At 39.4% G+C, this 15447-nt stretch overlaps 4 protein-coding genes across 7 annotated transcripts; 2 read left to right on the plus strand and 2 right to left on the minus strand.

The window, feature by feature from the left end:
* Positions 1–2233: 2233 nt before the first annotated feature.
* On the minus strand, positions 2234–4805 carry LOC108149176 (serine protease 27). The gene is made up of 7 exons (XM_017276589.2): positions 4596–4805; positions 4492–4537; positions 3901–4046; positions 3292–3846; positions 3058–3106; positions 2858–2991; positions 2234–2801 (listed from the first exon to the last, which is right to left on the minus strand). Exons 1-7 carry the CDS (start codon positions 4795–4797, stop codon positions 2416–2418), a joined length of 1518 nt encoding a protein of 505 aa, XP_017132078.2. The 5' UTR covers positions 4798–4805; the 3' UTR covers positions 2234–2415.
* Positions 4806–8224: 3419 nt separating this feature from the next.
* LOC108149175 lies at positions 8225–11332 on the plus strand. 3 transcript variants are annotated; one of them, XM_017276588.2, is made up of 4 exons: positions 8225–8537; positions 8624–8781; positions 10124–11148; positions 11244–11332. In XM_017276588.2, the coding sequence occupies exons 1-3, from the start codon at positions 8409–8411 to the stop codon at positions 11136–11138; spliced, it is 1302 nt and encodes a 433-aa protein (XP_017132077.1). In that variant the 5' UTR covers positions 8225–8408; the 3' UTR covers positions 11139–11148; positions 11244–11332. The 3 variants fall into 3 exon arrangements, with proteins under 3 accessions (XP_017132077.1, XP_041565736.1, XP_017132076.1); XM_041709802.1 differs by lacking the exon at positions 11244–11332 and adding an exon at positions 11194–11210 and having other exon boundaries at positions 10124–11142; XM_017276587.2 differs by lacking the exon at positions 11244–11332 and having other exon boundaries at positions 10124–11197.
* LOC108149179 (PRADC1-like protein) lies at positions 11185–12851 on the minus strand. 2 transcript variants are annotated; one of them, XM_017276593.2, is made up of 2 exons: positions 12465–12851; positions 11185–11695 (listed from the first exon to the last, which is right to left on the minus strand). In XM_017276593.2, exons 1-2 carry the CDS (start codon positions 12758–12760, stop codon positions 11401–11403), a joined length of 591 nt encoding a protein of 196 aa, XP_017132082.1. In that variant the 5' UTR covers positions 12761–12851; the 3' UTR covers positions 11185–11400. The 2 variants fall into 2 exon arrangements, with proteins under 2 accessions (XP_017132082.1, XP_017132084.1); XM_017276595.2 differs by lacking the exon at positions 12465–12851 and adding an exon at positions 12376–12453.
* A 1016-nt stretch (positions 12852–13867) lies between these two features.
* LOC108149180 (CCHC-type zinc finger protein CG3800) lies at positions 13868–15258 on the plus strand. The gene has a single exon (XM_017276596.2). It carries the CDS (start codon positions 14067–14069, stop codon positions 14559–14561), a length of 495 nt encoding a protein of 164 aa, XP_017132085.1. The 5' UTR covers positions 13868–14066; the 3' UTR covers positions 14562–15258.
* Positions 15259–15447: the final 189 nt, after the last annotated feature.

The following is a 15447-nucleotide window of genomic DNA, read 5'->3' on the forward strand; positions in this document are numbered from 1 at the left end:
CCTGTGTGGAGACATTTAAATAGGGTAGTGGATTTCAGAGAGCCAGCCTGGGGTTTTCATTTTACCACTAATCATTTGTCTAGCAATATTTATTAGTAGTCTAGTCAATCGGTTTTGAAAGCTCCTTGATGGGTATATATTTGGAGTTATGGACAAGTTTAACCCCAATGTGGAGCTGGTAGAGGAGGGCGTAGGATGGCGACATTCCTCCGGGAGTTTTCCCACCGCATGGTCAAAGTGCTTTTGGTCGCTTGGACCACTTAAGCACAACGCTTTGGCAATGCTGGCTACTGCCCTTCCTACCCTCCCTCCAACCACCTCTGTGGGTTTGCTTTTTTGGCGGCAGCACGTGCAGGTGGAGCTACGGGTGCGAGTGAGGCTGCTGCATCACATCGCATCGCATCGCATCGCCCTGACACGGATGCGGACTAGCTGAAATGCAGCTAACGAACCGCAATTGCGGTCACATTTCATGAGAGCGGGCACGCCGTCCGCTGGACACTAAAACTCGCCCCAGGCGGACCTTTACTCGCACACGGATGGGGTGGAAACACTGGCCGACTGATTCAATTTGCAGCCAGCGACAGGCTTTTAGTGCTCTCACTCCCCAGAGCACCACCACCACGCATCCCATGACCGTTTCCCAACCATACCCATCTTCCTTATCATCCTCCCGTCTGTGGATATCATCAAAAATTAGCTTGTTTGACGGGACGGCTGCTGAGGTGGGAGTGGGATCCACATGTGGCATTTTAAATGCATGTGCACGAACTTCCGCTGGAAAGGTCGGGTCATTCCTGGGTAAAGTTCACAAAGCAACAGGTATATGACAGTCCAATTAACTTGACGGAATTTAAAATGAACTAAATGAGTTTAATGAAGCACTTGTGAGCAAAATAAAGAATGTCCTAATTAAAGAGAATGACTGCGTAAGCTGAATGTGGGACACCAGATGATAATTAACACAGATGATAATAACACTCTTTATGTAAACTTAGTGTTTATTTAAATTAAATTAACAATACAATATGTTTGAGTCCGGTGTTACAATTCTTATGAACGGTTACAACTTTTATGAACAATATATGTACAATCCAACCTTATATGATAACCATAAAAGGGATATTATATTAATGGTCCAAAATTTACTGTCCCTATAAAATGTATATATTCGTAAGTTCCTAATGAGAAATCTGAGTTAAAAAAACAAATGCAACACACTGTTGATTTTAAGCATAAGTCGACCTAAACTATAATTTGATGATTGATGCTAACTCAGAAGGTGTTGATCAATTCAATTTAATGGGACAAGGCATTAAAAAAAACCTTCAATATCTATTCTCAAATGGTCTTTAACCATTAAACCTGTAGCACAGTGAAAACCAACTTTAAGGTCTGCCCTTCTGTTTTTTTTTATCCCAACTGCCTCATCACACTAAACGTAATGAGCAAATTAGAGGGAGCTGGTCGGGGGAAAACTATTTGGAGGACAGCTGAGGACGACATCACATCCAAAAGATGCTGCAATAATTATGCAAATTTCAATTTGGTCCGTCTAGTCGGGACACAAACCCACAGCAGCAGTGACACCTTCGTTGGGCAGGCTAGACTAGAACACAAGGATGAAAACGAGGACCCAGGACTTAGGACCCAGGCAATTTGCAGGCTGCGACAGTCTCGGAGAAACGTGCGAAAGGAACAAGTCGTGACCCCGCACCTCAACTGACCCCGTGAACCCTGGCTACCCCAAAACCATCCGCCACCCACACAAACGTAAGCGCATTTTAATGATCTCATTTATGCTAATCTGCAAACGCTCGAATCTGTTCACGCACACAGACAGACAAAACCACAAGAGGTGAGATAGGAGGGAGGGGGGGTCACCAACTGCCACCGGCTGGTAATGCTAATGAAGTCTAATTGAATTTCGGACACTTGACACGTCCCACAATCTCTGATCTCTTGTTGACACGCTGGCAAGGGGCGCGGCGCATAAAACACAGAGTTTAAACCAGCAATTAAGTGGGAGTGAATAAACAATTTCGATATTGATATTAAAACATTTGCCTCCTGTTGGTTTAATAGAGGCATTCAAACATTATGTTGACACAAAACGTACGAGCCATCTTGAACTCCTGTCTACTGTTCTATTAAATAAATTTGTGTTAGGAAGTAGCTAAAGATTTATGAGGAAAGTCATTATTGTAAGCAGATTGTTAAATCAATCGCGGCCTTAAGATGTTAATAGATTTATTTCCCATAGTTTTTATTTCCTATCAATACAATACATTTTTTTTATATTTACATTACTCATTGCATCTTTTATGAGAGCTTTCCATTGATGTTTTTAATAGTCCTGTAGCCTTACTCATTTCTTTGACAGATATGGGTTAAACCTTACTTATTAAAAGTTGGTTATTGATATTGATTTGAGTCAACAATATGCACTATCCACTCGGTATGCTTTATAACATTGGTGAAAATTTGTAAGCTATTGGACGAATAACTAACAATACCAATTAGGACGAGCCATTCGTTTTCCGAAAACGACATAATTTTACCCAATATGTCGCCATGTTTTCCATAGTTTTGACTCACTCCAGGGGGTGTTTTTACACAAACTTGATTAGTTTCGATTGTTTTCCCAATATTGATTGAACACTTAAAGGGATCAACAATTTGTTGGTAAATAGTTACGTCCTTATCAGTTTGCACATAATCAAATGTAGTAAAAACTGCACTAGATTCGACAAGTTGCTGATAGGTTTTGTTCACAATCAAACATATTGGTTTCATGCCATCTGCAAAACAGGAACTCATTGTTGAAAAAGTTAGACTTCTGCAATGAATAGGTTACCAATTATGACAGGTCGCTTCAGTTTAAGTAAGGCTATATCATTTTTGAAGTTATGAGTATACAGTGGGTGCTTAAAGATTGAGTCAACTCTGAATTCGTCATAGATCCGTGTGGTTCCCGCCACGCCCACATCGCTGAGAATATAAATAAATTTATAAATTGTTTAAGGAAATTATTGTTAATACTTTGATATTACTTACAGAGAGTCGGGATTTAATGGTATTCCTCTAGCATTTGTAATGATAAATCCTTAAAATTAAAACGGATTATTTCTGACCAAAAAAAAATCAACTTTGGCGGAATCGGTTTTTATACCTTTACAAAATACATAGATAACCTTTTGATTTATATGATTTTTTGTATAAAAAATTACTTATTTTATTACCGAACCGATTCCGCAAAAATTATTTTGAGTCGTTGGAATAGATACGCACTGTCTGTGATAAACACACCCTGGGCCATGAAGTTCAGTCCATAAATTTGTGCGCGTAATTTTGATGATAAGGTTTTGCCACTGCAGTCGTCATACAACCACATCCGCTGAACCATTTCATAGTGTGGAGGTTTTTTGATAATTTTTGTTTTTGGTGGAGCAACCACTAGACTTTGCCATGTTTCAAAACGCTTTACTGTTGTCTTAATCCAGTCGACATAGCTTGTTACATCAGTAAAAACTCCAACTCTATTACAGCGTATTTTGCCATGGCCCACAATGACTAGGCGATGTGATTTGTCTTTAGTTCTGACAGAAATAATCAAGGGACTAGATTGAAAATCACAATCTTGTTGTTTGTTTGAGGTACTTGCACAGATCTGATGAGAACTAAGACTCACACCCAATCTATAATTGCAATAGCTTTGATTAAGCCAATTAAGGATGACGCCTTTATACGTTTTACTTCTCAGGTCCCAGCCAAATGCTGTGAACGTCAGACCAGACCGTTTGTTTAAAGTCTTATCCAAAACAAGGCAGATTGGATTAATATAAACTGTGAAAACAAGTATATTAATACATCTGTTAAACGATTAAACTTTGCACAAACCATTGTAGACCACTGGGCGCGACAGTTTGAGTAGACCAATGTCACTCGACTGATCGAGTTCTTCGTAGGAATGATGTATCACGGCAAGGCTTGCTGCATACATTTCGGATGGCTCTGATTCGGGATGCGTTCCAAACTTCACAAACCTTTCATAAAATAAAAAAAAAATTTTTTCTTATAAAGCTAAGTTAAAAAATTTGTTTAAGCTCAATATAATTTTATATGATAGGAAATAACCACAAAAAAACATTTTGTCTTAAAAATCCGAAAATATAACTTTTTTAGCCTTGTAATTTTAATATTAAAAAAAAACTTTAAAATAAGTAAAATTAAATCCTCAAAAAACTGTTTAACTTTTTTACGAAAAAAAATATATGTTTGAAAATATGTGTTATTTGATTTAAACCTTACGCAAACTCTCAAACAAAGTGAAACCATTATGTATCCAAAACCATTGACTAATGACCAAAACAAATAGTTAGCAATACAATTAAAACGACTGTAAAAATTAATTATGAGCTACTTTTTTTTTGTCCCAATGTATGCAAAATTTTAACGCACAGATAAAATATTTTTTTTGAGGATACTTACAGATCTCCATGATAATATATGCAATGAGCAGCAGCTAAAACAAACTCTAAAAAACGAACATGTTATATTATCACCCAATCTCTTATTTATACAAAAATACGAACGTTTGTTAATCAGCGTGCCGACACACAGAAAATATGTGGCATTACTTATGGCTGCCATCCATGCAGCCGCTTGTATTACTTCATTTTGGCCATTGATAACTTTGGGACTAGAAGATCCGCAGGGTTCCTCCAAAAAACGTAAAGCATCACCATAGCTAACAAGCAAGGTCAGCAAAAAAACCCAAGCTAATGATGTCTGCATTCCACGGAAGTCACGAAACGAATAAAACATTGTGTATAAAATTTAAACCTTATCAGCAAAAAACATTATACAACATTTTAGGTTTAATACAAAAAAAAACACGGTCATACAAAATTTTAGGAAAATATGAATAAGAACAGAATCATAAAAAGTTTCAAACAAAAAAAAAAACTTCCGTAAGCCGAAGATAATATACCCTTGCAGCTATTACAAAAATAAAATATTCTTTAAAGCACCTTAATTTTGATTATGTATATGTTTAAAAACATTGAAGCTCTAATGATTTTACCCTCAGTTATTTTTTTGTTCCTATAGGACTAGACTAGAATTAAATTAAAAGAGCAATTCTAAATTATTAAACTATTACTAAATTCAAATCCAAATAATAAAAAAGATGAAAAATAGATAAGTTAAATTGTTTTATAAAAATGTTTAAAAATGTCAGATAATTAATTATAATATATATTTACAGTATCTACAAAAATCATATATTCTGCTACTGTTTTATCTCGATAAAATTAAACAACTAAATAAATAAGTAACAATTGTACTTCTTTGCAAATATAATCTGGAGTTTACTGCTGACTAAGAAGGGTTTCCGCTCGCTTTAGCTAAAACATTTTTAGAGTGAATTTTACTTAAAACTTTTTAGAAAATATATATCCTCAATATACCCTTGCAGAGGATATTATAATTTATTTATTTATAAGTTTACAGCGCAGTGCGGGAGATATTTCCGACCCCATTAAATATATATATTCTAGATATCCTTCAATAGGAGAGTCGATCTAGCCGTGTCCGTCTGTCTTTCTTAAGTTAAGTTTGGCCTCGTTAATGCTCCATCTTTACTAGGGGAGTAGAGTTTTAAATTTTTTAATAATGTTACGTCTTGTTCGCTAGTAATAGTGTACAAAAGAAAAAAAGATACAACATAAAGCGCATTTCATACAGTTCGCAATTTTAAAGTTGGTGGTAAAGTGAAAACATTTTGGATACTATTTCTGTACAATAGCTACGAATTAACTTCGATTTATTTTTTTTTCAATATCTAAATATTTTTTTAATCTGCACCGTTAAACCAAACTTTTATTTCTGAAAAGTTTTGTCAATAATATTTTATAAGCCATTACTTAACAGCAGCCCCGTACATTTGAATTTTTACTACAAGAAAACAATGGCTCTCAGAAATTTCTGATTTTTAATCATATTCTTTAGAAATTCAGATTAATCTAAGACAATTCTATTGCTTTTTGACGCTTTAATTACCATATTCTACATCTGACATATAGTTTTTTTTAGCTACATCTATCTGAATTTATTTTGTTACCTTGAGAGCTATTTACAACAAACTTTTCCTTTCGAATTTTCACTAAAGCCCTTTTAAATCGTATTTAAAGAGACTGGGGACACAACCCGTCGACTGCAATCCCCGTAACCAGGATCCGTTTCTGAACGATGTGCGGCTGTGCGAGTATCCGTATCTGTCCGGCTCCATCTCGACGGGTTCCAGCTGCCGTCCAGCGAAGTCAACATTTGCGTTTCTGCGGCTGCGGCGGGCATAAAATTTCCTATGCATTCGACCACATTGAAAATTTCTCGTAATATTTGATTTGATTTTTAAACAAAACGCTGTCCCACGCCTTGTTAGAGTGAGATAGTGGCACTGTGAAGTGACGAGCGTTGGTCAGGCTGACATATTGGCATGGGGACAAGGGGATTGGGGGTGGTCACTCCGCTTTTATTAGCATGCCAGTGTAGCAACAACAAATCAGAATTATTTGACAACGCAGCTAATTTACATGTGCATGTAGAAGGGGGTTGTGGGGGTCGGGTGTTGAACAGACAGGAGCTGATACTCGTATCTAACATCCCGACAGCCTGCGGTTTCTGTCTGCGGCTTCTTTCTGCGGCCTGGGCATGGATATGGACCCGAAAGTGGACTAAAACTGGAACTGCAGCTGGCCCTGGCCTCATTGCCAAATCGTCGAACTGTATTTTAAGTGGGCAAAAAGTTGAAACCACTTTCGACTTGCGTTCAATTTCATTTAATTACTTTGACGTAAATTTTGAAACTTTATTACCGATGCAGGAGAACTGCACGTAAGTGTTAACCCTCTGTCTGCCAATCACTGAATTTTATAAAAATCTTGTTTTTCTGATGTCTTTTAAAATAAAAAGAGAAATGGTTTGAGGAAATGGTGCACTTAATTTAAAATTTTATAATTACTAGTAAGTCAATTTTGTATCCAAATTAGGAGCAATATTTTAATATATGTGTTTTTTAATGAAGACTTATTAAAATTATTAAGTGTTGTTTCATAAAAAATTAATTTTATTCTAAATCAATATTATTATTATTAAAGTTTCCGCTGCACTTACTAAATAACTAAAATGTTTCGTAGTGGGGTAAAGCTTAAAAAATATTACATTTTATCCCGGAGGAGCGTGCAAGTCAAGGTAGGGTTAATTTAGAGAAAACTGTTGCGTGCACATCATTTTACCAAAAAAAAAACCTATTAGGCACAACAAAATCAATAAATAACAATGACAACACACGAAAGATGACTCGCCAAGTCGGGTGTTTAACCAGCTTGCATATTATATCAAATCAAGCTAATAAGCAATATCAACGGACTCTCAGTTGATAGTTTCCTTGAAAAGAAATAATAGTCTGCAATGTCAAGCTCAAATGCTTTCATATCATGGCTTTTGATGGGGACACGAAAGATGAAGCAAAGAAAGGGGGGTAACGAGCTCTGAAAGCATAATCAGCATCTCCATTAAGAGCTGAGAGAACAAAAGAGAGAGTGATTAATAAAAAGAGTGCGATCACCGAAACCGTGACAAAGAAAAGCCCCACCAAACACGCGATTATAACAAAGCCTATACATGTATATTTATACATACCAAGGGGATTTTACACATGTCCGATATGGATCTCAGCATTATACATACATATGTGTATGTATATGCAAATTTGACTACTGGCAGATAGTGCTCGACGATAACAGGGCTGATTCCTATCTAAACTGTAACAGGTGCCCAGCAGACTCGAGAAACGCGATCCCCGTTGGGTCCCGAGATAAAATTGATTGATAAGGGGGGAGGGTTTTGGGTTGCGGGGGGTGGGGAATAGAGGGCGGCAAGAACACAAAGCTCGAAGAAAAGAGAGCTTCACGCAGGAAAGCTTCGCCACACTTATTGCTAGCTATTGTATTCGCTCTCTTTGCAGCTCGAGTTTCAATTTAGTCAATTTACCGTTACCGTTACCGTTACAGTTGCACTTGATGAGCGCCGTCGAACAAACAGCCGAAGCGGACCCATGGAGCAGTCGGAGCGGGAGCGGGAGCCGCAGTCGAAGTCGCAGCCGAGCGACCTCCATCGGCTCATCCTGGCTGCACGACGAGCTTGTAAGTTTGGGGTCTCATTTGTGGCTGGACCGCCAGCCGCGATCGGTCTCTCTGTCCCGTTAGTTGTGCCCTCTCCCGAACCGCAACTCTCTCTCCCCGCCCACGCTATGTGCTGTGTTTTGTTGTGAATAAGAGCCCCGTAAACTGTGTTTGTAACTGTTACTTTCTACTCTCTCCCACGCCGGGCGTTCTTTGTCCGTCATGTATCGACATAATGCGGAGAGCTCTTTCTGTTTCATCAATCGTCTGAACGGTAATGCCAACGATGAACTGCAGCAACCGGGAGAGCACGAGCCCACTTCCGCTCTTTTGGACTACTGCAAACGCAAGGTTGGTGTGGGTGTGGTGCGATGACCGCTCATTGATTACTTAACAACACCCGAATCGTGGGAACTGACCAACGTCTCGCAAAACAGTTCCTCCGTCCATATGTGGCCATCCTGACGCTGGTGGGCCTCAATCCCATCTCCACGGATATGAGCAATGTCCGGGCCTGTTGCAGCTACGTCCAGGCGCTGATGGTGCTATTCGTTCTGCTCGTGGGATACCTTTTGCGATACATATGCGGTTATAGGTGAGTTTTATGTGCATATCAATTCCTTCCTAAAGATTTTGTTTACAATGTCTTTAATAAAGACAAGTAGATATTTAGATTATAACAAAGAAAGTGAAACCACTCTAAGAGAAAACCATTGCAACCAGTTTATCGCATCATGTAAACAACCCACACTTAAATGCGATCAAGTGTACCTACATATAGTTGTACGTTTTCTTATCATTCGTTTTTTAATAATGGAAAAAAACCTTACCGGCTTTGAATGTAAAACCGTATTCAATAGTCGACTATTACAAAAAACAACTATAAAAACAAACAAATATTCAAATTTAAAGAAAGAGATTGTATAACACAACAATAAAACAACTGTAAACAACGTAAGAACAACAACGTCAACATTTCCCCAGACATGTTTATTGTCACAATCTTTTCTACGTGTGCTTTTTTTGGTGATTTAATATTCATTCAAAATACTGTAAATTAATATTTATTAAAAATTGCCAAACATTTTCAAATTGATATTAAAAAACATCTTCTCTTTTGACAATTTCACAGATATAGAAAAGATTTTCAGATACTTGTATGAACATTATAAATACTAATGATTTGGTATTGATTAGGGTTTTGGTATTTTTTAAAACCAGGGACCGTAACAGTTGATTTATAAAATAAAAATCACGACTTAAGAGTTAACTTCTGATTTTTTAATACAATTTGTAAAATAACTTTTTTTTTATTTTTTATATTAAATAAAAATTATTTTATGATATTTTTATAAAAATTGTTATAAAACAATTATTCTCGATTTATATTTTATAAATCAAATGTGAATTTTATTTTTTTAATAAAAATTATAAATAACTGCTATTCTCTGATTTTTATTTTGACAAATCAGAAATAACAGTTATTCATTGGTTTTTATAATAAAAATTAAAAAAAATTTAAAAAAAAAAATTTTAAAATTAAAAAGTCAAAACTAAATAACTGTTGAACCATGTAAAATATATAAACACAAAAAACGCACTTAGTAGTTTAGTATTCTTTAAAAAAATCAACATATAGAGTTATTTTATAATTTTTATTGATAAAATCAATAATAAAAGTTTATGCTGTTTTAGGATATCTAAACCAAAAAAATTATATGACCTCTTTTATGTAGACTGCCATTTATCCCATGATTCTTTTCAACATCCGAACAGTTATTTGCGGTCCCTGCTTAAACTATAAGTATAACTTGGTTTTAATTCGTCATCATGGTTAATTGATAATATCAAATAAAGCCCACTGGCGCAATCTATTTTTAAACTAATTAGACTCTTTTGAAAAAATATCCTTTGATTCCAAATAATTTTCCTTCCAGAGGCGATCGTGGCTTCACCAGCTACCGGGATATTCGACCCATCACCAATGGAACAGATGGTGGTGCAGTTTCTGCCAACACCATAGGAGAACTACTTTTCGGATTCATAGTGCCCAGTGGGTTTAACCTAATGGCTTTCGTGTCCGCAGTGCTAGTGTGCAAGGTCATCGACCACGAACAGCTGCAGAACCTCATCGAAAGGGTATTCTTAATGTCTGCCAAGCCAAAGAGACTCTGCCGGATGTTGTGGCTTTTTCTGGCCGTAGCACTGGCCCTGCTCATTTTGCTCTTCGCATACGCCTGCTGTGTGGTGATGATGCAGCCCACCCAAATCGTCAAGTTGTCCTGGCTGGCAGAAGCTCTAAGCGACTGGGAGACCTGGGTTCGTGTGGGTCTGCTGGTGACCATACTCCTTCAAGATCTCGTGGAGATTATTATACTGAGCAACTACTATATAGAGTGTTATTTGCTGAGGATGCATCTGGAAACGCTCTCGCATAAGCTTCTTATGCACTCAATCGATTCGCTGGATTGGATGAGGGAAGTGCTCGAATTTCGAAAACTGCTGGAGCGGCTGAATCAGCACGTGTCAATCCCAGTGTGCTTCCTCATTGTGATGAATCTGGCTTACGCCTTCGCGGGACTGGTATACCTCTTCAAGGACTTTGATTTTCACTACTGCGCCCTGAAGCTCGTTTTACTTAACATTGCCAATGTGATGCTGTGGCTGTTTCTGGGATTGCTGCCTTTCTTCGTAGCCTCATCGGTGACGCGTGTGTGTCAGAATGCCCAGGCGAATGGTCATCAGATACGAGTTCGACCTTTCGTTTACCACAATACCTCGGCGGAGGACCTCAACTCCACGCTTCTGTTCGCCGCCTCGCTGGACATGTCCGCCAAACTTTTCCGAATGCCCATCCAGCCGAACTACCTGTGCTTCGCCATCCTTGTGGTGGTCATCGTCATCCTTACGCTGGGCATGTGCCTGAATCTCAACGCCCTGGGCAAAATTTAACCAAGTACTTGTATGCATTCGCCTATAATAATAAACACTTATAGTATTTGTCTAGCTTACAACTTTGCGACCTGACTGACCGGCTGCTACGCAATTTATTTACAGTTAATGGCTTCCGTCTACGAATTAGCTACTTATTGGTACTCTAAAGATTAGTCTCAGTTCCGGTCTCGATTTGTCTGCCTACGAGTATGCACTTTGGTTTTAGATCGTATGTATCTCCTCCACACAAGTCCTTGTTCCTGGCTCTATTCCTGCCCCGTCACCAGCCCAGCCACGGCGGATGGTTGATCTTAGAGGGCGGGATAAAGGTGAGGTTGACGGGTATGTTTATAAGGGCGTGCCCCCGTTTCAGTCGCTGCAGCGTTGACCGAATAATGACTCCGTTCTTCCCGAGCAGAAAGCCGGCCGGTATGTTGGCGTCCCGTTGGGAGTTGTCATGTATCATCTCGATGTAGTGCTCAAACTCTGGCGAGCTGGGATTGTACTCGGTGATGATTGCAGCCAAGGCACCCGCTGCCTCCGCCTGTAGCGTCTTGGTGACAAAGGAGCACTCCCTGTAAAGAAATAGTCGATTATAATTGGTCAAAGAGAAACTATGATGAACGAATGTTTAATTTTTTAAGGCATGTGCACCAAATATTTTACAGTACCCTTCTAAATCGTCTAAAATGTTATTTATTATTTATATTTTTGTAAAACTATCATTTCTACTCAGAAATAATATAAGAACATTACAATTCTTTATTAAACTTTAATTTATACTTTTATTGAAATTTTTGTTGATCAGAAGAGAGAGGTCTGTATAGTGACTTTTTAAAATGGTTTAATGATTTTGCAACTTAAATTTTTTTGTGTTTACTAAGTTTAACGGTTCAATGGAGGCTTTGTTCCAGAGCACTATGACATAATAATTTTATATTTACCGGTGACTACTGACCCAGATCTATGTTTTAAATAAAATTTCTTCGTAAAACAGACATACAACTTTGTGACACTTGAATAAGCGGTTTTGAAGAAAACAAACCGATCTCAACAGAATTACAATTTGTTTGTATCTTGGGATATTTTGATGGACTCCAAGACATTTCAGTAACAGCTGCGAGGCACGTAACTAGATTGTGAGATCTTTGATGATAAGCGTTTAATGGACAGAACTTTATGGAATGGCATGCTGACAGTTGAGGTAAAAAGCTTTCTTGGCATAAGTAGGGTAAAGAGTGCTGATAATAAGTACCTAGGTATGCACAGGGGCACCATCTCCTAGACACTTGCCATCACCGAAGATAAGCTGTATAATGTTCTAGCCATTCTAGCGGTTCTCACCCTCGATCGATGAGTGCGACGCCCCCATTAAGATCCCGGGCGTTCCGGATCTCTTGGCAGGCGCCCGGTGGATCTGTGAGCACCAGCGGCACGCCCTCCAGCCGCTCCGAGAAGGCGGATCCAAAGTCCTTGGCCGGTCGCAGCCGGTACGTGTATTCCAGGTCCGAGGGCGACAGGATTTCAAAAAACACGTCACCCGCTATTATGTCCTGGGTTGTGATCGGTATCGATATCGTGGTGCTGGCTCGGATGAAGCGGCTCAGTGTGGCGGCAAGCACTAACCAAACGATTAGCATTTTGGCCACGCACGCATAACTAATGTAAATGTTTGTTGCAAAAAAAAAACAAACTAATATCTTACGGCGCTAGTGATGGAACGGCCGTCGAAGGTGCCGCTCTAGCGATACTATCGGCTGTTGAAAAACTATACAAAGTATCGAATGGGGCCAGTTTTAGCAACGCAATTTTGAATTATTATTTCAAATTTTAAGCAACAGCTTATTGATTTTTAAGTTTGGAACATTTCATTTTGCAGCTGCTTTAATATTTTTATTTTTAGGGAATATCCTTGATTAAGAAATCGATAATATGTCTGTTATTGGCTAATTGGCTTTTGAATTTAGAATAGTTTCGGGTATTTGATTGTTATATATTTTATGTTTTTAACTAATTGCAACTAATAATTGTTGAAATAATTTTGTTTTGGTTACACATATGTATAAGCCGTTAAACTTTTTTGGAGAAATCGATTGGCATGACATGTTAATTGGATCTATTTTTTATTTTATGCTAAAAGCTTACATCAATTTAACAAATATACAAATTGGATATATATAACAAACATTTTAATATCCGGCAATTTATAAAGCGTACCCCTAAAATGCCAATCGGTAATCGATGCCTACATTTTGCGAATTTTGAAGTGTTGGCAATTTAAATTGCACGGTTACAATTTAAAAGTAAATCAAAAAGTAAAAACTACATAATTAGTTGGTAATAATATATTTCGATAACCCTGCAGAGAGGGGTATCCCTTACGCTTGAGCCGATAAGAATCTGGCCATCACTACGGGCACACTGGTTACGCGTGGTCAAAAAGTATCAAATTGGAGCGAACCAAATTGGGTTATGTTGTCACCTCCAGGTGTCGAATATTCTTCTGTGGTGGTAAAAGTAAATTGTGTGAATGGAAAATGGATATACGAAGTCCGTATTACACAGCAAGCCCCGAAGGAGAATTAACACGCTGGCTTAGCAATCCCCCTTCAGTCTGATATTTCGTTGCCGAATCGACAAACCCTGAACCAATGTGCACCGCGTGGAGGACCAGTGTTGCACTTAAACGCAACCGAAGCAACTCTGATGAGTAGTCGATACCTCACCGATTTAGTACTCGCTCGCTCAGCGGCAGCCATTTTAACTTTTGGCGTCGAAAATACGGCGAGGAAATCTGAGGAAGCCGGAGATCCTGTTCGTCTGTGTGGTTTTTTTGCATCCAGCGCAAGCAGTGTGTAGTGCTCGAGGGCCCGTGGAACCAGTGAGTGTGCGAGGAAGTTGAGAAGTTTGAGAAGAAACCGATCCGGAATCTAACCAAGAGCGAAGATGTCGATGTCTGCCACGTGCTACAAGTGCAACCGGCCGGGCCACTTTGCCCGGGACTGCAGTCTCGGCGGCGGCGGCGGGCCGGGCGGCGTTGGTGGAGGCGGCGGCGGTGGCGGCGGTATGCGCGGCAGCGATGGCGGCGGCATGCGTCGCAACCGCGAGAAGTGCTACAAATGCAACCAGTTCGGGCACTTCGCACGTGCCTGCCCCGAGGAGGCCGAGCGCTGCTACCGCTGCAACGGCATCGGGCACATCTCGAAGGACTGCACCCAGGCGGACAACCCGACCTGCTATCGGTGCAACAAGACCGGACACTGGGTGCGCAACTGCCCGGAGGCCGTCAACGAGCGCGGGCCGGCCAATGTGTCGTGCTACAAGTGCAACCGCACCGGACACATCTCCAAGAACTGCCCGGAGACCTCGAAGACTTGCTACGGCTGCGGCAAGAGCGGACATCTGAGGCGCGAGTGCGACGAGAAGGGCGGACGGAACTAGGCCGTGGTACCACCTCACAAAATGTAATCATCGAAGGAGGAATGAGTAATAATTCAACACACGAAGAACAACCCGAAGAAGAGAAAGAAAAAACATAAAAAAACGAAAAATCAATTTGCTACAACATTCACAAAAGCCAGCCAACAGCAACAACAACAACATCAAGAAGCGATAGCAGCACCCAAGTCATGATCAACCCCTCCAAAATACATCCCCCCATTAATACACATGCAGATACTATAATCTAATCCAAAAATTATCCAGTAAACCATCTCTGATTCCAAAAGCCGAGCCTGCAGCGCGGTGCCAACGTCCCGAGAACTGAGAGAAGAGAAGCAGAATTAGCTTTCCGAGGAGGAAAGCCAGAAGAATCAGTGGCCAAGGAGGAAGAAAGGCTCTTCGAGCTGTGGTACGAAGAAGAAGACGAAGACGATAGCCAACGGCAGCTGTGCAGCCGAGAGAGCAGATGACGCCGACGAAGAGGATGAAGATGAAGATGAGGAAGAGGAAGACTCGACGACCCAATTTGTAAGATGAGACTAAACCGCAACAGCAACAAGAGAATTCACCAAGCAAACCACTTTACTATAATTATACCTATATGATTATGCTGCAAAAAGTGTTTGAATTTACTAATTACATTATAACGAATGGAATGAAACTATATAAGATTATATAAAGAAAAAATACCTTAAAATACTATATAAATGATCCTATTAGGAGTTCCACAGCCAGAAACAACCGAAAGAAAAAACGTAAATAAAAATGATTAAAAACCAATGAAAAAACAAAGAAGCAGAAGCGGCGAGAAGACGTTACCACTCGACTCCATCCAGCTGCTGTCGGCGAGCCTTGGGAATCCTACAGGATGTACGACTGCCTACCC

This window comes from Drosophila elegans, unplaced genomic scaffold (assembly GCF_018152505.1).
Source record: "Drosophila elegans isolate 14027-0461.03 unplaced genomic scaffold, ASM1815250v1 contig_520, whole genome shotgun sequence".
Taxonomy (NCBI): Eukaryota; Metazoa; Arthropoda; class Insecta; order Diptera; family Drosophilidae; genus Drosophila; species Drosophila elegans.